Below are 25,447 nucleotides of genomic sequence, written 5' to 3'. Positions count from 1 at the left end.
CTCTATAAAAGCGGATCATTTGACCGCCTTTCCCTCTGGCAGACCCTTCAGATCCGGCTAATTATATCCTCAAAAAGTACAATAAATATGTCTGTAAAGCACCACATGGGATGCAAGCACTGCCTTAGTTTGACATGAATAAAGCCACATAGCAAAGAGAAAGCAAAATAGTGAAGCTCCATTAGATGAAGCTTCACAGTTAGATAGGTATTCAATTTAACGCTGTAACACTTTCCGCTGCACCGTGTGAGAAGAAAATGATGTGAAATGAACTTGAGGGGGGAGAAAAAACACATTGAGGAGACATTGTCAAGGAAGAAAGAAGTTTGAACCTGAAATAATTGGACTTTTTGGAAATGATTTGCCTTTATAGTTAGAGGATAAGATGGATTCCACTTCTACCAACACGCTGGCTCCATTCTGTGAGCCATTGTTTTACTTCTTTACATTTCTTAAAAATAGGAAAGTACGGTGGCCAACAAGCAACAACTTCTTTATTAGTTTAGTTTATTTATTATTTATAGTCTTTGTATTTGCAGCGTTTCGTCTATGCATCGTTTTAGTAAAATACTGCGCATCAAGTTAGTGAGTGTTTTCTAAAAGCTTCAGACACATGAAGTTCAACCAGGAAGACCGTCTTTACTCTTCATTTACTATTCCCACATTCCTTTACTACTCTCTCTCCTCTCAATAAGTGATCGGGGGCGTCACTCTCCAGCTTAACCAATCACTTCCCTCTATTCCCAAGAGCCTATCATAGCGCTACGCCAAACCTTTTAAGTCTGCTCTCCCCTCTGACAGCTGTCATTTCAGGTGACTCTACGCAACCCTTCTCCCCCCCTTTTCACCTCCAGTCCTTCTGAATCCAGGGTCAAGCTAAGCCCCTCCCCTTCAGACTGAACCCAACTATCCATTCACCACCACCAGGGTCAAGCTAAGCCCCTCCCCTTCAGACTGAACCCAACTATCCATTCACCACCACCAGGGTCAAGCTAAGCCCCTCCCCTTCAGACTGAACCCAACCATCCATTCACCACCACCAGGGTCAAGCTAAGCCCCTCCCCTTCAGACTGAACCCAACTATCCATTCACCACCACCAGGTTCAAGCTAAGCCCCTCCCCTTCAGAACGAACCCAACCATCCATTCACCACCACCAGGGTCAAGCTAAGCCCCTCCCCTTCAGACCGAACCCAACTATCCATTCACCACCACCAGGGTCAAGCTAAGCCCCTCCCCTTCAGACTGAACCCAACTATCCATTCACCACCACCAGGGTCAAGCTAAGCCCCTCCCCTTCAGACTGAACCCAACTATCCATTCACCACCACCAGGGTCAAGCTAAGCCCCTCCCCTTCAGACTGAACCCAACTATCCATTCACCACCACCAGGGTCAAGCTAAGCTCCTCCCCTTCAGACTGAACCCAACTATCCATTCACCACCACCAGGGTCAAGCTAAGCCCCTCCCCTTCAGACTGAACCCAACTATCCATTCACCACCACCAGGGTCAAGCTAAGCCCCTCCCCTTCAGAGGGTCTCTCTCTCGCTCGCTCGGGCCACAAACACACACACACACACCCTCCCGGTCCTCCCAATAGCCAGTCGGTGCCTGCCGGTGAGCGTGGAAGTGTGGTCTGCCACAAGCGGGCGGCAGGAGCGGGGCTGTCAGCATCAGTTTGTAGATGGTATTTTAAACTCGATGCGCTCTGAAGCTACGGTGCGGCCGAGGAAAAAAAATACACATGCGTTAATCGCGTTAAAATAATTAGTGCCGTTAATTTTTTTTTGCGTTAACTTGACAGCCCTAGTTTTTACATTTGCGTTGTTCTTTAAACTGCACCGTTTCTCTTAATGGAAAGGAGTGTTGTTTGCACGTCAGCCATCATAGAAAAGTATATAGATAAGTCGCCAACTTAAAATAATGTCACCCAAGTAATCGTATGTTATTGCAGAGCTGCATGCGGGAGTCTGAACAGATAGTGTGCAGTGGGATTTTCACAGCTAGTTGTTGAAGTACATTTTAAAAGCAGACAGCCATAAAGCTGAAGCATTCTGCAGGTGTATCTCTACAAGCTATTTCCATTTCCCGTGTTTTTATTTATTTATATTATTCCAAGAGAGAGTGATGTTTATTAGAGCCAGCGAACAAAATGTAGCTCATTTCATTGAACGGAGATAAAAACTCATATGCTAGCTTCACACACGCATACAGAAGTAATGTAAGTCTTAACGAAAAAGACTTTCCCATCTGATGGATATTGACCGTGTGTGTGTGTGTGTGTGTGTGTGTGTGTGTGTGTGTGTGTGTGTGTGTGTGTACACTGTATAGCACATGCTGTACCAGATTGTATGCTGCTCTCTGACTCACATATAATAAATGTGGGAAGGTTGTTCTCGTCCCCTCTGAGGTTTAATGAGAAGCAGGCAAAGGGAAAGGTCTCACTGCTTATGAATCGCCACCAGGCAGACACACACACACACACACACACACACACACACACACACACACACACACACACACACACACACCACACACACTACACACACACACACACACACACACACACACACACACACACACACACACACACACACACACACACACACACACACACACACACACACACACACACACACACACACACACACACACACACACACACACACACACACACACACACACACACACACACACACACACACACACACCTAAAACCGAGCAATAACTACGATTTAATAGAAGAAAAAACACAGACGTTTTATAAATTATTTCTCAATTCCATTCCTGTTAAAGCAAAATGAAAGCTCAAGGAGCAGCATATCATACATTGATTCTATTAATTACTTGTTATGTTAAATATTTATTGAAAACTGAATAAAAGGAGTGACAGTTATGTAGAAAAATCTACATAATATTTTCCACACATTAAAAAATAAGCAGATTTTAATAGCAATATTTCAAGACTAATAAAAGGTAATTAAGTCCATTTTACTATCAATTTTCTGTCTTTGTTATCATTTTTGACTCACTTTTGCATAGTTTTTATTTAGAAAATCATTGCAACTTATTTTTAAATTCATGTTTTGCTTTTTTGTTGTTCATATAATTTATTCTACCTAACATCACACCTCTACGATGCATTTGTCCTATTATGGGCTTCTTTTTATTCAATTATTTTAGGCTGTGGCCGCCTTGATAAAGCGAAATGCTTGAATTAGTTGGATGGGGTAAAAAGGAGAATATTCACACACTCAACGCCGTGTCAGACTGACGGGAGATTGACGGCGAATTGCGACTTTTTCCCATTAACACGGGAAATCTGTCACAGCTGGAGACACTTTGGAGATTTAATTAGTGGACTTTGTGTCCACCAGGTAAACAATGAATTATGCATGACTTTACTCCCCTGGTGCCAGCGCTACAACAGGAACTGTCTGATAGCAAACAAGCTAACGTGGACGAGAGATTGGAGAAGTTTTAAACTTTGTCAGGGTCCCTGGAGTCAGAAACATGCCAAGGAAAGTTTTCTGATGCATTATGGGAAGTAAAATCTCATGGAGGATGTACAACGGCTAAATAAAAACATGGAATCTGTCTTTACTGACATATCTTTATGGAAAAGACATGTTCTAAGAAGAAAATGATATAAATATTTTTGCTCAAATTGACATTTCTGGAGAAATTGTAGTCATATTATGCAACAAGGAATAACTGACCAATCACAGCAGGGGGAATGATTAGGGGCGGGGCTTGGATCCTGTTTTGAGATCTCATGGCACAAATGCAATTATTTTAAGGATCCAATTTAAAAAAAAAAAAAAATCATAATCAATTAATTTGCTGGTTATTTCCTCTATTGATCTTTCCTTAAAAAAGTTTAAAATGTCTGAGGGGATGTCTTTTAAATGATTATTTAGCCAGACTTTTTTTTTTTAAATATGTAAATGTTAGAAAATGTCTTAAAATCTGAGGTGATGTCTTTTAAAGTGTAATTTTCACTAAAACATGATACATTTTTTAAAAAGAACCAGAAAATGTCTATTTCTCAGCAGCTGAAAACTATTTGTAGACTATGATGCACTCTGAGTTAAATGAGTCCTCCCCATCCTCCCCACCGTAGTGGACATGGGGGACACAGATGGAAATCGATTAAATGGTTAGAGCTCACAGGGATGGGGGGTCCGTCGGCTGCAGCTCTGTCTCATTACCACGTAATGCACTTCTCTTTCTCCCCTCACCTTCTCCATTTAAAGCGCTACACGATCGCTCGGCCATTCCTTTGTGGTTTCTCATTAACTCTGAAGGAATGAGAGGTGAGGCTTTACACGACCTCTCTTTGGGGACGAAGCTACATCCCTTCCTCAGAACAAAAAAAAAGTGTGTTTTCTTTGTTTTTTCCTAAATGATACAGGAAACCGCATTCATTTGCATATCTGTCAGAGAACTTGCTCCGCTAATTTGCTTATTCACGTAGTGAGTGAGACTTTTTTCAAAAATACAAAATGAGATCATCTCATCAGAGAATTACTATGATCACAATGCCTGTCAACACACAGGCAGACATCACCAAGGCGACGTAATGTCCCACATGCAGTGTACTCCCATTGTGGCAGATGACAATACATGACATGGAATATCAGTGTGTAGTGTCTCTACTTTAAAGAGTCCTCTCCTGCTGATGTTCAGGTGTATATCAGTATGTAGTGTCTCTACTTTAAAGAGTCCTCTCCTGCTGATGTTCAGGTGTATATCAGTATGTAGTGTCTCTACTTTAAAGAGTCCTCTCCTGCTGATGTTCAGGTGTATATCAGTATGTAGTGTCTCTACTTTAAAGAGTCCTCTCCTGCTGATGTTCAGGTGTATATCAGTATGTAGTGTCTCTACTTTAAAGAGTCCTCTCCTGCTGATGTTCAGGTGTATATCAGTATGTACTGTCTCTACTTTAAAGAGTCCTCTCCTGCTGATGTTCAGGTGTATATCAGTATGTACTGTCTCTACTTTAAAGAGTCCTCTCCTGCTGATGATCAGGTGTATATCAGTATGTAGCGTCTCTACATGTCTCCATGCTTTAATGTTCAAAAAGCCCTTTATTGTTCTCATACTGCCTGTGCTGCAGCACCTCTTTTCACCCTCTGTCTGGAACCAGAGCCCAGTCTGCTCCGATTGCTTCAATGTGTTGAAGTACTAGCCAATAGAAGTGTTACGATTATGCAACTATTGAGATTGTTGCCTTTGCAGACCATTTACATGCACACAAACCTATATAAGACACACTACAGGAAAGGGAACACCCCCCTAAAATGCTAAAACAGGAACAATTATAATCCTGACATTAGGCCCCAGCAACGCATACAGAAATAGAGGGACATTTGCATCATAGAGCTCATGAAAGGTTATCTGCCAGTGTGCGTGTGCGTGCGTGCGTGCGTGTGTGTGTGTGTGCGTGCGTGCGTGCGTGCGTGTGTGTGTGTGTGTTTAATTGTGTTAAGCTGTTGCACCCCCCCCCCTCCCGCAGGTGATTGTCAGCTTGGCTACCTGAGCTGTGAGGAGAAACATTTTCCGGCATCTAAACTTCTCTCCGTCAGACGGAAATGTCACCGGACGGAGAAGTGTCCTTTAAAGAGAGCGGAGGGGTCGGGCAAAATGTCAACTGAGAGAGAATCAAGGAGTAGAGGAGTCACCCAGATCTGAACTAGAGGTGGAGGAGCTTTAATTTGAGGGTGGGTCCTCCTTTAAATAGCTTTACGTCGCTAAGGAGCAGAAGATCTGGCGGCGGAGGGCGTGAGCTTTTCCACAGGAAGTCATGAAACTAAATGTTAAGTTGATGCAGAAACCGTCACTGTGATCTGGATAACAACGGAGTCTCTCTCTGCTTTTCGAAGCTACCTTAAAATGTGTGTAATGCTGCTTTTAAGGTAACACAAATATCCAATACAGTGGAAGCACATTATAAAAAAGGCATTTAAAAAGCGAAGACAATCAAATCAACAAACCAGGTATCACATACATGGATAAAAAGCCATACTGCAGTTTGAGTTTGAACAACTCATCCAAATGCTGCGTCAAAGAGATACGGTTGTAATGTCGCAGTATCAACAGTTGCAGCGGACCTGCAGGAATCGGGCGGTTTGTTCCAGATGGTCGGGGCATAAAAACTAAACGCTGCTTCTCCATGTTTGGTTCAGACTCTTGTAACAGAGAGCAGACCCGTCCCAGAGGACCCGAGACTCCTGGATGGTTCATACTTTGCAGGAGATCGTTAATATAATTTGGTCCTGATCCACTTAGTGCTTTAAAAACTACTTTCAAATCAATTCTTTGGCCGACTGGAAGCCAGTGTAAAGACTTCAGAGCTGGACTCGAGCAGCGGCGTTCTGAATCAGCTGCAGCTTCCTGATGGATGTGTTAGTGAGACCTGTGAAGACAGCAGTCCAGTCTACTGAAGATAAAGGCATGGACAAGCTTTTCTAAATCCTGCTGTGACATTAGTCTTTTAATCCTAGATGTGTCCTTCAGGTGATAGTGTGCAGACTTAGTAACTGTTGAAATGTTTTGAAGTCTGCCGACTGAAGCTCTGCGATGACTTTTAATCGTTCCTTCTTTGCTTAAAGGAAATTGTTCTACAAGCATCAAATAATTAATGTTAGAGCTGCAACCATTACTCAATCTTTGGAAAAGTAATCGGAAACAATTTTATTTGAATCAACTCAGTAACTTATTTAGCAAGAATAAAAAAGCAATTAGGACTCAAATTGATAAACTGTTGGAGATGTGTATAGTTTGTTCCTAATGCAGGGGTCGGCAACCCGCGGCTCTTCAAGCCCTCTGCTCTGGCTCCCTTGAGCTTAGACAAAAATAAGAAGGAAATAAAATACAAATATTTGTAGGACTATTTATATTTTGTTGCACGGTTGAACATTTTTTGTATTTTGAGGTGATACAGGGGTGTCAAACTCAATTTCATCACGGGCCACCTCAGCATTATGGTTGCACTCAAAGGGCCGGTTGTAACTTTAAGACTATATAAACATACATATATAAATATTTAATATATAAAATAATGTATGACTTTATTGCCTCTGCATTGGATTATTATCAGATAGGGTAAAAACTTCATAAATAACTACGTCTGAAAGCAGAAGTCTAGGACAAATAAGTGCAAGTCTCTTCAGTGAGAATGTCACAATTATTTTAAAAGAAAATCCAAATTCTGAAAAAAAAGTGACATTTAAAAAAAGATGCATTGTGGGACATGTAGTTTATGGACATCGTGCATCTGTAAATCGGCATGTAACCGTATAATAAACATATTACATTCTTTCAGAGCTCTTGCGGGCCACATGAAATGAAGTCGCGGGCCGGATTTGGCCCCCGGGCCTTGAGTTTGACACCCCTGTGATACTGTGACACGTACATTTAAAAACAAAGTTGTTTTAATTAGGTCAACTAGAATATGCATCACATCCTGCTGCGGCCCCTTTTCCTGCAGGCGAATAACCCGACCCCCGGCTCGATGAGCGAACTATGGATACATCGAAGAAGAGAAAAGCATGGGAGGAACAGAGGGTTTGATTCTGCGTGGACAGAGCGATGCTGGCTGAGCGGGATGTTTGATATGTGGGGAGAAGTTGTGAAAGGCGCTGCAGCCTTTACGTATCGAGGACCAACACAGGAGAGGAAGACAGCTGACGATCTTCAGTCAGAATTCAATCAGTTAACTTTTCGTATGTTTTATTCATTTCAAAGTGGGCCCATTTTAAATTATATTCATTTCCTTCAAATGTGCAGAGGTGAGTAGGCCTGTGTCTTTTTTTTTATTCTCCTTTCATTCGTTCTTTGTTTATTATTAGAGGTTAACAGTTTTCTAGAATGTAATAAATAATAAATGCAAAAAAACTGTAGTTTGTGTCTATGATGTAACAATAAATACAAGTTTGTAAGCTATCAAGCTGTTTTTACGGCTCCAGACAAAAAATGTGGTGGAAAAGGGAGCAAAATGGCTCTTTTGGTCAAAAAGGTTGCAGACCCCTGCTCTAAACTACCGTACTTTTCGGACTATAAACCGCGACTTTTTCCCCCATTTTGTTTGTACAGCTAACGGCCACTAGGGAACCTCCTAAATCTATGGATTTTACAGGTAAAATAACCACATTTAACTCTACGGGCTCTAGGACCGGTCCGCGCCCGCCACCTCTAAGCGGCGGGCTCCAGCGGGAAAAGCTGGAGGCCGGAAAAGAGTGAGACAGGTCGCGCGCCAAAGTAAAAGTGGAACCGAGAGACAGAACGAGAGCAAGACAGACGGACCATTTAGCTGCTGCGGCTTATATGCAGGTGCGCTTTATAGTCAGAAAAGTACGGTATATATTTGGGTCGTGGACTAAATAAGAAATGTAAAGACGTTAATCTACATTTAAAGATTGGCTTGTTTATTTTCCGGTGCTACAGACCTGTGAATTAAACACAATGTTCACAGGATTTTTAGTTCAAGTTATGAACAGTCAGGGGCTCGAGTCGCGAGCCCCTGCACGTCGTCTGCGTTTAATTAACCCATTGACGGCCTCACAGTTTTCTGATGTTTTTAATGCTTCTCTGATCTGTAAATTAGAGATGAACTGTGCTTTTAGTGCTGATGAGCTTATCTCTATGTTTGACTCGACATGTACACAAATACTTGACTCTGTTGCTCCGTTTACGCTTAGACGCACCAAAGTTCTCCCACAGCCGTGGCTCAGTGACTGTACTCGTGCTCTCAGACGCGCTTGCAGGCGTGCAGAGAGAAAGTGGAAGATGGATGGACTCCATGTCTCCTTGGAAATCCTTCGTGCTTGCCTTTCTGACTACCAGGCGGCAGTCAAAGTAGCCAAGACAGAGCACATTTCTCTGTTAATCTCTAAGAACAGCCACAAACCTCAGGTTCTTTTTAATGTCCTCAACTCGATCATTAATCCCTGTGATGTTTCTCCAATTGTACCATCGACTACTCTCTGTGATAAGTTTCTGTCATTTTTTATTGAAAAAGTATCTGCTCTTAGGCTAGCCCACACTAGTGCTAACCCAGATTCTGCCCCTCTTCTGTGCGCTGCTGTCCTCGACCACTTTGAGCCTGTATCCCTCTCTTCTCTCTCAGATGTTGTCAAGCACCTGCGGCCGACAAACTGCACCTCAGACAGCATTCCCTCTCGCCTTCTCAGAGACGTTTTCGATTCAGTTGGAGCAAGTATTTTATTACTTATAAACACCTCTCTCAGCTCAGGATGTGTCCCAGCTGCCTTCAAACATGCCGTGGTCAAGCCACTGCTAAAAAAGAAAAATCTCGACCCCTCCATTCTTGCAAATTTTAGGCCCATCTCCCAGCTACCGTTTTTATCTAAAGCGCTGGAGCGAGTAGTCTACGCCCAGCTGCAGTCTTTTTTAACCACGCATGGCATCCATGAAAAGTTTCAGTCTGGTTTCAAACCCATGCACAGCACTGAAACAGCCCTTTTAAGAGTTTTTAATGATCTCCTCCTAGCCGCCGACTCAGGTAGCCCAGCTGTCCTGGTGCTGTTGGACCTGACAGCGGCCTTCGATACCGTGGACCACAGCATTCTGTTGTCGCGGCTCGAACAGTCCGCAGGCATCACAGGCTCTGCTCTGGCATGGTTCAGGTCCTACCTAACAGACCGTAGCCTTTCAGTGCAGCTAGGTGCCTTCTCCTCTGCAAAAGCCCCCCTTACCTGTGGGGTTCCCCAAGGTTCTATTCTGGGCCCCATCCTTTTTCTATTATATATACTGCCCCTAGGTGCAATTCTCTCCAAGCACAACATCCCCTTCCACTGCTACGCTGATGACGTTCAGATATATCTACCTCTCAATGCTAATGCCAACTCCTTACAGCAATTGATGGACTGCTTGGCTGAAATTAAATCCTGGCTGAGCCAAAACGTCCTCACCCTCAACGAGAGCAACGAGGTAATTTTTTTTGGACCCCAACCTCCGGCCTCCCAGGTTGACATTCTTGGCTCCCTGAGTAAAAACATCCTCCCCGCTGTAACGAACCTTGGAGTAACCTTCAATAGCACTTTTAAATTCGATAAACAGGTCAGCAGCGTAGTCAAAACCTGCTTTTTTAAATTACGACTATTGGCTAAGACCAAGTCGTTTTTATCTTTTAAAGACTTAGAGAGGGTAATTAACGCTTTTGTGACATCGCGACTGGACTACTGCAACGCTTTGTATGTGGGCATGGATCAGGCATCCATAAAACGCCTGCAGCTAGTACAGAACGCAGCTGCACGTCTCCTGACTGGCCACAAAAGGCGTGACCACATTACCCCCATTCTGGCCTCACTTCACTGGCTTCCAGTTCGGTTCCGAATAGATTTTAAACTCCTTTTATTTGTTTTTAAGGCCCTAAACGGGCTGGCTCCGGCTTATATAGCTGACTTAATCCAGCGATACACCCCAGCCAGAGCTCTAAGGTCTGCCGACCAAATGCTGCTGGTAGTGCCGAAAACCAGGCTAAAAACTAGAGGGCACCGAGCCTTCGCAGCAGCTGGTCCCAGGCTCTGGAACACTCTGCCCTTACCTGTGAGGTCGGCCCAGACACTAGGGGCTTTTAAATCCTCTCTAAAAACACACTTTTTCTCTCTGGCCTTTTAAAAGTGAGCAGAGCATGACATTTTTCATTTTGTATTTTAACTGTGTCTGCCTTTATATTTGTTGTTTTTAACTTAAATGCTACAAATTGCAATATGTTTCGTATATTTTTTATTCATGTACAGCACTTTGGCGCGACCGAAAGTTGTTTTAAAATGTGCTTTATAAATAAATTTGATTTGATTTGAACAGATATGCAATGAGTGTTTTAAATAAGCCAATGGTCTAAAGGTTTCTATGTGTTGCAGTTCAAAAGCATTTCAATCATTCATTGACAATTTAACTTCATGTTGGTCATTTAGATATGTTTGTTCTTCGAAATGCTAAGCGCAAAATAAAAGCAGTTTATCAGGATCTTGTTATTCTTTGACTTGAGGATATGATTTCTATCCTTCATGTGGAAACATAACTTTCAGCACACAGTGTTTCCCCCCAGTTTGACTCCCGAGACGAACGAGAGGTCATACTGACCGACAAGATGGAGGAACACCAGTAACACATTCTCAGAAGCTTCAAATCACCGGGTTCCGGCTTAGTGACGTGCATTCAACTTCACGACCTTTCACCAGAGAATCAAACAAAGGCTTTTTAAAGAAGTTAACACTAAAACATTATTCTCCTACGGGTCAGAACACATGACCTCCTTTATTTGATATTGATCATATTAACTGAGCAGCTTGAAGGGATGAACAAGACTTCCAGCATTACAGATTTGAATAAAATAGAGCTTTATAGTTGTTTTAAGTATTGTCCTAAAACAAATCAAAGTTCTCTCCGACATGTTGCATTGTAGTTCGTTTCTCCGGCCTATAGCACCATGTTTCCATTATGGATTTGAGATGTGCAATTGTATATAGCTAAATATAGAATGACATATTTAGACTACTAAGTCAAATGTATTAAATATCAATAACACACTTAAAGGTGGGGTAGGTCATTCCCTTCAGAAACACTTGTTATATTCCATGTAATGCTCTGAACATCCCGATAGCAATGAATATCTGAATTGCTTTGACAATAAATCCATAAAAACATTTCATCAGTGGAAGCCGTGACGCTGTAAAAAGCACGACCAATCATCTGAGCCGGCTAAAGTAACTGGATGGCCTACCTGCCTGTCAGCCTTCCATCGGGGCACACACTGATCTCGTGCCCTCATTGGTCATGTGCGTGTTCGTGTGTGTTGGAGGCAGGGACGTGCACAGACATTTGGAGGGGCTATTGCTCTAAACTAGAAAAAGGGCAGCCCCCCCGACCCCCCTGAAAACGTAAGAACTTTTTATAATAAAAAAAAAAAAATGAAAACCAGGGGGGAAAATTGTTTGCGGTCCATATCTCATTAACATATCTAATGTTAGTGACTATTAAATATAAAATGCGGACAATTCTGTTTTACTGTAGTTTGAACATTGTAACTGCTGTGCCTTAAATAAAATCACTAGTTGATTAACCAGTTCAATACACATTATTCTTATTCTTATCATTCTTTATGAGCGCAGTAACGGTAAGGTATCTAATTACTTATGTATTTAGTATTCCATAACTTAGTAACAGAGATGGTCAAACTAAAGTAGAGACATGGCAGAAATCCTACAATGAAGCGGGACATTGAACTGTTCTCCAGTATGTGAGAGAGGGCGATCAAGAAAAGAGAGAGAGGGAGTTTACGGAGCAGATGAAAAGACACAGAAAGACAGAAACACAATAACAAGTATATTTAGGTGGGTTTTTTTTGTAAATAGCCGACGGTGTCAAGAGGAAGTAAAGTCCCTGGTTTGTCCCCTATACTCTAACTGCCATGAGAAAACTCAAACATCAAACATCAATTTAAGCATATTTAAAAACGGGAACATTTCCGGGGACAGATTGACCCGAGGATTGGCCACCAAAGCCAGGCAGGCACATGATCACCATAGCCATGAGGCCGGACCGGACTCGGAGGGCTTTCCTTTGCTTTCAGCTGTCAGATTGTACACAAAGTCACGTGACTGGGGGCAGATGACAGCGCTGACAAGGTGTGTTTTATCGCAGCGAGACTCTACAATACTAATTGTGGGCTTATCATGTTTATTCGGCCACAACAGAAAAAAAAGACTTTCGCTCTCTCCAGAGGGGCAGGTCAGCCAAAAAGTTCAAAAGGGCCGTTAGCCCGTACCTGTGCACGTCCCTGGTTGGAGGAGGGGCTATGTGAGGAAGTGGCAGATTTGTTCCGGTTGTGTATTTTCAAATTCTAGCGCACTCAAGCCGGTTTCTCAAAAATTACCTACCCCACCTTTAAGGTATAACCTGGGTTTAACGTTGAATCATCGAGCCCTGATGTCAATTCCTATCGCATCGATTATAATATCACAACTTCCTCTGCTCATATAAATATACCAAAATGACCCATTAAAAAGAGGGAAATCCTCATATACTCAAACAAAAATAACTAAATAAAAAATGCCCGAAGAAATCTCAAAATAGTGACCGCAAAGACCGAAATTGGCCACAAGGCTGTGAATAATAAATGATAATGTATTCAGCGGTTGAGGCTTTAACATACTTGAAGTCATTCCACATTTAGACGGCAACTTAATGCACAAATTATGATATTTACGAGTTAACATATCGAATAAAACCCCACCAAAGCAGAGTGCTGCGACCTGATGGCACTTTCAGTAAAAGCCACTGCTATTCGGAGTGAAATCACAGTATTGGCAAACACGTCCTTGTTATTTCTGGCACTGGGATAAAGAAAGGAACACAAAGTCAGTCTGAGCTTTCTAAATAAAGAATGTTAAGATCACATTTCCGCTGGTTTTATGCTTGAATAAAACAAAGGACGCATCTAAATCTTTCATCAAACAAGGAGGAAATGTAGGGCTGCTGACATACTACAAGGATATGAATAGGATTCGCTGAGGCCAAATAATGCAAAGCCCCCTCTTCCTCTTCCCCGCGTGCTTCGCCCTGCAGTGATTGGATCTGACATGACTCCTGAATCAGATCCATGGGCTTTTAATATAGGATGCAAAGTGGGTCAAACTTCCACTTGGGCTCTTAAAACTCTCCAATCTGGACCGCAAATGCTGACATGAATAATGTAGCTGCGTAAAGTAATTGATAGTAAGTAGGGGGAGGTTTAGAGAGAGGGGGAGTCTTGAAGGAAGGGAGTCAAAGATGTCTGAGCAACTTTTGTTTCTATTTCTGAAACATCTGGCTTCTCTCTGAATCAAAGTCCCTCTCTTAATGACACAGCGAAAGAAAGGAATAAATATAGACGAGTAAAAGTACAGTACGACTTCAAATAGGGCTGGGCAACATGACACCAATGGGAAAAGGACTTTGTGCAGCCATATCAATCCGCAGAAAGAAGTCCCTTCAATTTAGATTTCCTTTGGTCGAAAACACTTTTTTAAATATTTATTTTTGATGTTTGTGGAGAGCGTGACACTTTGAATTCATGGTGGCCTAAACTGTACTCTGTAAAGAAGAAGAGAACAAGATAACAAGATAACGCAAGACAAGGAAAGAGGTTAACATATTAAAAGCTTAGACATAGAAAATAGAAAATAGCAGAAGAAGACAGACAGGAAGTCGGTACTAAGTCTGCCTCGCTGCACTTATCCCTTACTGTGCCTGATGTATACACACACACACACACACACACACACACACACACACACACACACACACACACACACACACACACACACACACACACACACACACACACACACACACACACACACACACACACACACACAACCCTGAGTGAGGGCAGACAAACAGCTCGTTAGTAAAGGATGAATAAAGCCTTCAGACACACACACACTGATCAGAGACACACACACTGAAGCTACACCTGATCAGAGACACACACTGAAGCTACACCTGATCAGACACACACACACACACCCTTAGGGGACCTCCAATTTGTCCCCATAAGGGAGGTGAGTCCCCACACGTGACTGGGTAAACAGATGTAGGTCCCCACAAGTATAGTAATGCTAGGACACACACACACACACACACACACACACACACACACACACACACACACACACACACACACACACACACACACACACACACACACACACACACACACACACACACACACACACACACACACACACACACACACACACACACACACACACACACACACACACCTGATCAGAGAGAAACAGCATTTTAGGATTAACTTCATGAAAGAAAAACAGGATTTCTCTTAAATCTAATCAGTTATTTCACTCTAAAGGCGAATACGGCACCATCTTAAAGTGCGTAGAGCTTCATCAGATTCTTGAGCCCAAATTGTGAGCAGCTCAGCAATACTGTGGCTTCTCTGGCCATGGGGCTAATTCCCTTTCTTCAGCGATAGTGCTTGTTTGCCAGCTCTTCTTTTGTTTATTGCAAAACAACCAGCTGCTAAATGCACCATTTACTGAGCTACAACTGCTTTCTTTTCCTGCACACAACTCGGAGTGTGTGGCAATATATATCTACAAGGATGCTCAGTCATCTAGCTAATAGGCTAACTGCTAGAGTAGGGAGAGACATGAGGCAGAGACACTGGATGAGGTGAAAGGCACAGGTGCATGCTGGGGATTTGAAAACAACAACAGGTAGTTAATGTGTGTTTGCCACAGACAGAAGCTGCAGCAGCTATTGTCACAAAACTTCTCTGAGTCATAACTTTGTATTTCAAGAGGCAGAGTGACTCATGGCATGTTATTGCCAATTCCTCTGTGAATACATGTGCATTCATCAACTCCAATAGACTAGAACTGCAACACTGAGAGAATAAAGAGCTTTTTGAACATTAAACATGTAAACATAAGACCAGAGAGAGGCACTAATAGTGATACGAAGCTTAAATAGAAAAGAAGATAAGGTCGTTGGTGGGCTTAAGACGTTAACCTTGCTCAAAGGTATTTTGTAATTTACTGAAGTAGTACATTTTAGAGTGTGTCTCAAGCCTTGATCAAACTCCTTGAATCATTCCTGCATTCCTGCACACACACACACACACACACACACACACACACACACACACACACACACACACACACACACACACACACACACACACACACACACACACACACACACACACACACACACACACACACACACACACACACACACACACACACACACACACACACACACACACACACACACACACACACACACACACACACACACACACACACACACACACACACACACACACACACACACCTCGGATCACCCACACGGCACGCAGTGATCACACTCTGAATCCAAAAGGAAAGTGACACAATAGGGACACAAAAGCATCTCATCTCTTCATCTGAGGCGCACGGCTTCTTATCGGGGAAGGTGAGCTCAACACTTGTTCAGCTCGGGGGAAATGTGGGACGCTTTTTCACAAGTGGACCGGTCACCCACTTTATATGAAGATTAGGCTCGCCGCTGACTTCACAAAGACTGGAAGAGACAGGGGGAAATAAACACGGGAACTGAGATAATAACCCTGCTATGTTGGATATGAGATTGCTTTACTGGGATTTGGCTTCCTCACGGTGGGAAAGAAATGTACTTTTGACAAATACGAAGTGCAAACAGAACTACAAAACATGGGATGTAAATGTGTAACCATCCCAAGTCTTACCTACTGCATTGTAGCTTTAAAAAGGGCCATATTCTTCTCATGTCCAGGTTCATGTTAGTGCCACATGCTTACATGCTCGACATTAAGGACTGCCCGATGGCCCGGGGCCATCTAGTATTTAGCTCGGGCAATGAAGCCTCACCTGCTGGTTCCCCGATCGGGCAATCTATTCTGCCAGTATCACGCAGCTCGCGGATCCAGTAATGAGTGACCCGACAGAAAAACTAAACATCTCTATAGCTCGTTACGGTAGTTTGAGAGGTCATTAAAATAGCTACGTGTGATATTCTAACCTGAAGTGTGTTTTGTCCGCTCACCGCTGCAGGTGATCATGCAGAGCTGCGTGTCGACTCGTCAGCAGCAGCTGATCTCTCTCTCCCGTCAGATTAGACTTCACTCGCGTTTATGTCCATATCGATCAGATCCAGCTGGTTCTAGCTAATGATATGACTACCTGCTTATTAAAAGACAACTACACAATAAGTGTCGCTATGCAACTGGATGAGGCCACAAAGTGTAGCGCAGCATTATGCATTTGTTTACATGCCCACCGGAACCCCGAGGCATTACCAACAGACCAACGCACAATCAACCCATCCAGGACATCTCTTTCTCCACATTACGTGTTAGACAAGAATAGTCAACTCTAATGTCTGTCACATAGCCTAATCTTTTGTCTGTCACGTACTCTTCTTGTCTGTCACATAAGTGGCGCAACTGAAGCGGTATTGCTCTAAAGGGAAATCATTTTGACCAAAGAGATTTAGATTTGCCGGCTAACGGGAACTCTGACGTGTGCTTCGCGGATGCGCTCGGCTCCTCTCGACTGCTGCTCGGGTCTGCTCGGTCAGCTTCCGGATGAGGAGCCATTCGTTCGACCAACTTACAGTAGATAACATTACAAACATTTTTAACAGGGGCCATAATAGTGTAAATAATGTTTGTTTTGGCAGTTATAACTGAATGTAATGTTTTCTACTTTTTTCCATCTGGGAAGGCATTTGCCTTCATCAGATGGAAAGTGTTTTGACCAACAACTTAAGTATTTCTTATAGCTATGCAGGAAGCGAGCAATCACAAACAAGAACCAACAAACAAGTGAAATGAAGAATACAATTGAAATTGTACAATATAATATTGTGGTGGTTCATCTTATAATTCAGTCTAGAGAATGCACCAGACAGCATCTAAGACCTGCAAACATCTAAATGTTATAGGGCGAGGCCCCCCTAACCCTTCGTGCATCATTTCGTCCGCGTGCATTTTTCAGGGCAATCTCTATTGGGCTCAGGGCCATCTGTAAATTAGCTTAGATCTCCAAAAATCCTTAATGTCATGCACTGCATACTACACTGGGATTTTAGCCTGTGCAGACCATTTACATGCACACAAACCTCTATAACACACAACAGGGATACGATATTACTTTATTTGTCAGATCAAGTCTGCAGTTTGACTAGCGTCACAGCAGCGTCCAACATCAACAGACAAATATCCAGACAGAAAATAAATAAATAAGCATAATAGGAGCCCTTTAAGAGGGGGCTTTCACCCAATAAGTGAGCTTCACTGAGAGATAAACACACGTCTAATGTTGCATTAATAGCCAATTAATACAGAAATCTGAAATATGCTTAAAGCCACACTATGTGCCCTGGATCCACAGCCAGCAGCGTTTCATAAGCAGTGTGTGTGTGTGTGTGTGTGTGTGTGTGTGTGTGTGTGTGTGTGTGTGTGTGTGTGTGTGTGTGTGTGTGTGTGTGTGTGTGTGTGTGTGTGTGTGTGTGTCTCACAGAGATTCATTGCAGCAGTTCTCATTTGAACCCACTCTTTTTCTTTCTTTTTCTTTTTCACAGAGATTTAAATGTCCCAGATCTGTCTTTGACTCGGCGTCATCCGAGTGTACATCTCTATGAGCGTGGGTTATTTCTCTGCCTGTGTGTTTCCCCCTGCCTTACATTATCCCGCGCCGCACACATTAACATTTCATGTGCGACACTGAGGTTTGTCAACTGGATTTCATCAACATTTCATCCTTAATTATGGATTCAGAGCTGGAGGGAGATCCCCCTCCGCGTCCCGACTGAAGCGAGCAGAGGAAGCCGCGGGCGGAGGTGAAAGAAAATCTATTCCCACCAGCAGCTTAGTATTGCCTGTGAACGCTGGAAGCTTGGTCGTCTTAAATAACCTATAACGCAAACACACACTCTTAATGATCTGGAGATAAGTATTCCCACTAAGTCTTCTCAAAGTCCATCTCAAGCTCAAATCCACTCAAACTGAAGCCATGACCAAGTCTTTCAGGCTCGAAGGTGGTATCTTCAGACTATTCTTCATTGAGAGGGAAATCACTTCAAACCCAAACAATCCAGAGCTGAGAGACCAAGCTTTCTAAACAGAGTAGAAATGGCGCTTTAAATGTTTGTTTTTAAGTGGAATATTTGCGTTTGAGGCCTAAAGAGGTAAAAGAATCAAAGACTTTACAAAAAAAACTGTCGAAAATGTATTGAAAAAGTGCAACAAAAGAATTCAAATCGGTGAAGCAAGAGGTTGATATTTTGTCTTTACGCTCCTATTTATTATCTCTGCCCAAATGTAATATCAACTATAGAGCCAGCTCTGACTTTAGCAGGGACAAGAGCAAAACGCTACTTCACGTCACAAAACCTTTTAGCTCGTATTTTGACTCATTTTAAATCTAAAACTTCAACTCGTCTTACTGAAGACTAGATACTCATGGGGCTATACTTAGATAACACATGAAATATTGAGGAGGTAAGAGTATCGCAAAGTGCAGATCCTACTTATCTAATTGTATGAAATACATATATTTTAAGCCGATTGTCCGCATTGGTGTTTCCCAACACAATAGCTTGATGTGTGTTTGGCTGTTTCGTATATTTAAACCTGCATGTATTGAAACATAAAGACAACTTGTACTGCAAATTCCTAACATGCTCATGTTATAAATCTTAACATGTTTCCATTAAAAAGGTCATTTTTTTCCTCTTCAAGCTGGAGGGGAAATCCTTAACATTTGCTGTGTTATGGTTGCAGTGAGAGAACAATCTTCCTGTGGTAACTACGAAGTTTACCCCAAATTATGGACCGATGTTGAGTCCTTGTATCATCTGAATAAGTGCATAAAGCTGCCCTAAATTGGGGCAAAATGTCCCCGGGGGAGCATGCCCCTGGAGCCCGCTATGTTTAGGCAGAATCCCCGGATGTTCACAACATCTGGAGCCACCCTTAAGCCAAAACACAGCAAGACTACCATCACTAGTAACAGGAAAGCAGCAGTGACAAGCTGCTAAATGAGCTGCACACACTGCTGTCTGGCACTCCCAATGGACAGACACATGATGGCTCCACACACTGTCCAAACAACTACCTCCTTAAGTGACGCTCAATTAAACTCAATGGTACTCACCGCTTACACAAGAAGCACAAAGTGAAGGGACAGCACAGCCCGGAAAAGCCCCTTCTTACGGCCTTAAAAACAAATGTTACAGTAGTTACAGCTACTCAATCATGGCCTCCGACAGGTGGGGTTCTACAGAAATATTATCGCCACTTACTTCGTGAAATTGCGATATTTTCGTGCGCAAAGTCCACCTCACCGCTCGTTGTCAACATCTTTGAGGAAAGTCGTTTTATTTCACTAAAGTGCAACTGTTAGCTAACTTTTTTCTAGCGCAAACAAACAAACAAACACACGTGTCTCTCGCTGGCGCACCTGCTCTGACTGTCCAATCAAAAGAGGGGTCATTTGATCAACTCACGTGCATACAGTTACGGGCAGCCGCGCATGCGCACTGGTCTTCTGTACCTCGTGGATTGAGCTACATGTATTAAATGGGGGGAAACAATTCAACTAAATAAGGAGAAAATATATTTGTTTGTTTGTTTGTTTTTCTAGTATGAGTGGGGATTCAATATTATTCGATGACAACCGTTTTTCAATCAACTTTGTCGTTATTTAAACCCCTAATCTTTCGGTAAAAACACAATATACAAAATATATACATATGCATACTCCAGCATTTAGGTAATAAGTGAGAGAAATGTCACTGCAGGAGCTTCAGGACATCAAACAACAAGTATAACATCTAAACAAGTGAAGTCATTATTTCAAAATGAAGAGTCGAGCCACCCCAAAATAGTAGTATCAAACTATTCCTAATGTTTATAAGAGCTCATTGCTGATTGTAAATATGCAAAATTCCAAATGCAGGGGAAATAAATAATAGTCAGAAGTACATTGAATTATATGTAGAATAAAGCCATTATAATTATCTTTATCCCAAGGCTGTCCAACATTTAGAGCTTTCATTCAATATGGAAAGATGGCTTGTCTGGCAGCAGTAACAATAAACGGGCCCTTCAGTCAGAACACTCTGGGGATCTAACCAGTAACCATTTGATTAGCGTCCGGCCTCCCCGAAGAGGAACAGACCTCCTCGCAGAGCCTCGGGGAGTTTTGATTGCAGAGTACGAACGGTATGTGTGCAATCAGAGAATGATTTGGACTCTGGCTGCCTCCCTGAACCTCTCTCACACCGCTGTTCAATACGCCCAACCTGCCATCGCCAGGAGGGGTTGGAGAGAGAAGCATATCCACCACTATATTTTCCTTGATGGGTAAAAACTAGTACAAGACGGAGACAAATGTCAAAGATCAATATGTCATTTCGAAATGTCTACTTTTCATGAGCTTTTTTTTGGACGTGCAGTCAGTCAACATGTCTATACCCCTGGACTTTATGATCACTTTTTAAGCATTTCTTTGGAACACTTGTCCTCTTACAAACTTGTCCATTGACGGATGTTTCATACTTGAACTAAACTTGAATGATTTAGATCCTAGCTCAAAGTATTTCCTTCCAGAAACCTACAGTAGGATTTATGTTGCTTCCCATTTGAACTTTCAGAAGTCAGTTTACTCAAGTCAGTCAATCGGGCAGAAAATTGCCAAAATGCATCCCCTGTTATCTCTGCAACAGCTTGTTCAACATGTCCACCATTTTGTCTGTTTTGATTGGCTGTTTCAATGCATTGTAATTCTTCTGTTCAAAATTCTTCTGCAGGATCATTTATACCCCGTTTCCCTCGCCCTGATTCATTCACTTTTGAATTTAGACACATTTTAATACCTAATTAGGCAGTGATTCACATTTGGAGTCTCCATGTATCTTTGACTCGATGATGTCCGACAGATCCAACAGGTCACTCTCAGTTCAGGACTCGAGGTAAACAAGCATATCAACAAAGTCTGGAGAGGGTTTTAAATGTCCAACTTATTCTCCAAGGACTTCAATTGATACTGATTTGTTGAGTAGTATGTATGTAACCTTTTGAACCTGTTTCCTGCCAGCTTAGGTCCATTTCTTTAATGTGAGGATTTTACCTAAGCCTATGTTTGTCCTTGGAATTTGGAAAACATATTTTTTACAAAGAAAATCAAGAAAATAATCAACAGATGATTTGATACTTAAAATATTAGTCATAGTTTCTGTATAATCCCAAACTGACACCACCTGCCAACAAACTGATTGCCTGGGGTCATCAATACAAACTCATGCTGTGCAAGCAATCATTGCCGAAAAACGTACAGAACTTCTAAATCCAAGTCGACATCCCAAAGTGTCCAAACATACCAAATATGGCCGCCCGTGTTTGAAGAAAATGTGCATAAAATGATGAACAAGACAACAGAAAATCCCCATTTGATGGTATGATACAGCCGTATGAAGCCTTGGGTATATATATTCCACTTAAAGCTTCAATGAAGATCTAGAACAAGCAACATAAGAGACTTTGAACAGCCTTTAAATGGGGACAGACCCCTAACCAGTGTTGCAACGTCACTGGTTTCAGCACCATAGACAGCTCCCAGCCAATAACAACCAGCTGGTTGAACAGCGCCCCTCACACTGAAGTTTCCTTAAATCCTTTTCCCACGAGCTTTAAAGTCTGTAATGACATCCAGCCTCACCTCCAATATCCGGCCGCAGCGTCTTGTCATAATCCTTGAGCAAATTGTTGAGAATAAGTGTGGCATCCTCCTGGTGCGACCTGGGCGCCAGCATTTGAGTGACAGTGGTATCGTTAGGATCTTCATCGTCGTCGCCATATTCCAGTAGATCACAACTAAAGGGGGTGAAAAACAAGGTGTTGGTGGGGGTCGTTTAGTAACCTATACATTATGTCACTAAAACAAAACTTTGTCGCAGCATTAATGATGAACATTGCCTTTAATTTGAGTTTAAAATGAATCAGACTGTGTATGTGGGGCACAGCGGTGCGCGTGTGCGGGGAAAGCCCTTAGAATCAAATATGATTACGCACTCATTCACAGTGAGAAATGCGTAATTGCCATCATGCCATGAACTTTTAAAGCTCCCTGTTGATCATGCACATGTAAAATCCGACTCACCGAGCACCCTGAGCGACAAGTATGAAGAGGATGAGCCCAAACTTGATTGTCATTTTCCTCCCAGGCGCGGATCCCCTCTAACACAGAAACGGGTGGACGGAGATCCCGGCGCTGCTGCTGCTGCTGTGCCCGTACAGTAGGTGTGTGACCATCAATCCGTGCTCTGAACTTCCTCACCCGCCCACACACTTTCTCCTGCGTGTCATCTACGACCACACAGCTGTCTCTTCCCCCCCCTAACCCTCTCTCCAGCCCTCCAAATCCTCCGCGCGCAGGGTTTCCTCCGGGACGCGCCCGCCGATCAATCAATCTGATCAGTCCAGCGGAGGAGCGGAATGGACGGGATCCAGCAGCGCCCTCCTCCCTCTGTGGGCTCCAGAGTCTGGGTGATGGTGTCTGAAGCTGCTGGGGGGGAGGGATCTGTGTGACTCATACCCGTGCATACACCTGGGCCACAATTGCATTATGAGAATTGAAAAGCAATTTTTATTTATTTTTTGAAGCTGCGTCATTTTCAAAATATGTCATTTCTGCACATAAATATCAATGTGTTTTGGAATGATTGTATTTAATTAAGTATACGGTGCTGAAATCCCGAATGTACATTATATATACATTCAAATATTATAAATACTTCGATGTTAAAGTAGGCTATTCTGCACCATGATGACAAAAATAGGAGCATTAAGTCATCCAAAAATACCCAGGAGGATTCGAGTTTCAGTGACCGTGCACTTGTTTTGTTGATATTGATGTTGGCATCTGTGGGTCTGTTTACATAGAGCAGAGGCGCAGCACGCCCTCCCCCGCACTCACAATAAACATTTCTGGATGTTCTGAATAGACGCACAACTCATAGGACATCTCAGCGTTCAGCCTGCAGAAGTTGAGAAGCGTCTGAAACACAAAGAGAGGCTTCACTGCCACCTGGCGGAGGAAAAGAAGAGATGTAAACAGGCAGGGGGGATTATATTTACATTGCACCCGGTGGGAGACCCTCCTGACCTGCACAAATAACCCACAACTTGTCATTATTCTAGGTCAAACATTGCTTTTCAACATATATAGGGAAGGAGAAGCATTTAGTTTGCGTTATTTTGTAAAATATTGGATACTTTTACAACTTTAATACAGTGCATGTACCTCATGTACATTAATGCAGTACTTATTGTAAATGTTCTTCCAAACACTGCCGTTATCAACTCCATATTACCTCAAAAAGAAACTATAATACATGACAAGATGTCTACCGTCTTTGTGTCTTACTTTAATCTAAGAAGTAAAACACTTGCATCTATAAAAAGTTGGTCAGTTGTTGTTCATCAAACAGTGACGAAAATAACCAGCGCTTTAGAAACTGAAATGAGAAGAAGGGATTGGCAGCGCTACCACTAAAGTTGTCTTTTTTAGTTTTATAAAAGTAGAGACAGATGTGTGGTGATTGGGATTGGTGCATCCAGCTATATGTTCATAAAGCAGTTGGACATCAACAGGGGATCAGCTAAGATGCATAAGTGCAGCTATAATCAGGATTGAAACGTCTATATGCCCCGCGCTTAATAATCAAAGCCATCTTTGCTCATCCTTTTTATTCCACCATTTTAAGTATAATACATAAAACAAATACAGTACATAAACAAAGAATTAGTAACACAAATACTCTGTTAAGCCCATAGCTACAATGGCTTTGCTGCATTTTTGCAAATCAAAATTAAACACATATCTCAGTTTAATGCCTGCTCCGAAAACAAGAAATAAAAGATGGTTGTCGATGCTCAAAAGCAAAGAGGAACTTCATGCATGCGTCCTGGGACAGACAGGAAGTCTTTAAGAATAATGACTGTGGCGAGAGACCCAAGTTCAAAACTTCAGTCTGCTTCACTGCCCATGAGCTAGCTTTGGATAAAGTACACATAATCAATCCTAAATGTGTCCCGAACACGCACCAGCCACAGCTGTCCAGACACTGCGGAGAGAAAAACAAGCATTTGTCATCGGCTGGGGCTTAAATTGGAGTGAAGCGCTTTGCTGTAAGGGGCCCCCTGAACGGGCGAAAGTAACTTAAGCGGAACTAAATCCCTTTTCTAACAGATGTATGGCAGATGAGTCTGTCACAGTGGCTGAAGGAAGGCGGGGCGGGCGGGCGGGCAATCGTGTCTTGGCGGCAATAGAGAAGAGAAGTTTAATGGATGGACGAATGGGGGCATTTCTTCAATGGTGTGTTCATGGACAGACAGCGGGCTATTTATGAAAATAACCTTAACGTTTGGTATAAAAGGGAGGAATTCAGCTGTTGTCGGTGGGTCAGGCTGTTTAGTTGAAGGCCATGCTACCATGTGCTCTCTGTAGCTAACAATGCTGCCTTCAGATGGAAGTCTTAAGGGAGTTTGTACACAATATGTTGTCATTAAAAGGAGGAAGATTAACAAAACGGTCTGCGTCTAGAAGCCACTGAGGTTCACAATTTAGCAAACTAGCGAGCAGGTGACAATGCAGGACATGAAAAGGACTCAAAAAGAAAGAAGATGAGGCTTTTACGAATCTCAACAACAAGATATTGGCTTTTATGACTCAAAATATATTATATTAACTTATAATTCAACTAAAAACTATTGCCTCCAACATTGCACGTTAGACATTTGAAAGCAGCAAAAATGTAACAATAATAATGCTAACACACTTACGCTAAGCAGGTAAATGTACCTTTTTTGCTGTGTGTCTAAGCATGC

General features: G+C 42.5%; 1 protein-coding gene across 1 annotated transcript in view; it reads right to left on the bottom strand.

The window, feature by feature from the left end:
- The window catches only part of LOC117460360 (gamma-aminobutyric acid receptor subunit gamma-3-like), a 109,451-nt gene extending 86,360 nt beyond the window's left edge, over nt 1-23,091 (bottom strand). The window contains exons 1-2 of the mRNA XM_034101736.2: nt 22,719-23,091; nt 22,278-22,432 (exon numbers count right to left, since the gene is read on the bottom strand). Coding sequence (XP_033957627.1) covers nt 22,278-22,432; nt 22,719-22,771 — 208 coding nt within the window. The 5' untranslated portion in view covers nt 22,772-23,091. The remainder of the gene's footprint in view (nt 1-22,277; nt 22,433-22,718) is intronic.
- Between the last annotated feature and the right edge of the window lie 2,356 nt (nt 23,092-25,447).

The sequence above is a fragment of the Pseudochaenichthys georgianus genome, chromosome 2 (assembly GCF_902827115.2).
Source record: "Pseudochaenichthys georgianus chromosome 2, fPseGeo1.2, whole genome shotgun sequence".
Lineage (NCBI taxonomy): Eukaryota > Metazoa > Chordata > Actinopteri > Perciformes > Channichthyidae > Pseudochaenichthys > Pseudochaenichthys georgianus.
This window is presented reverse-complemented; position numbering and strand designations above follow the sequence as displayed.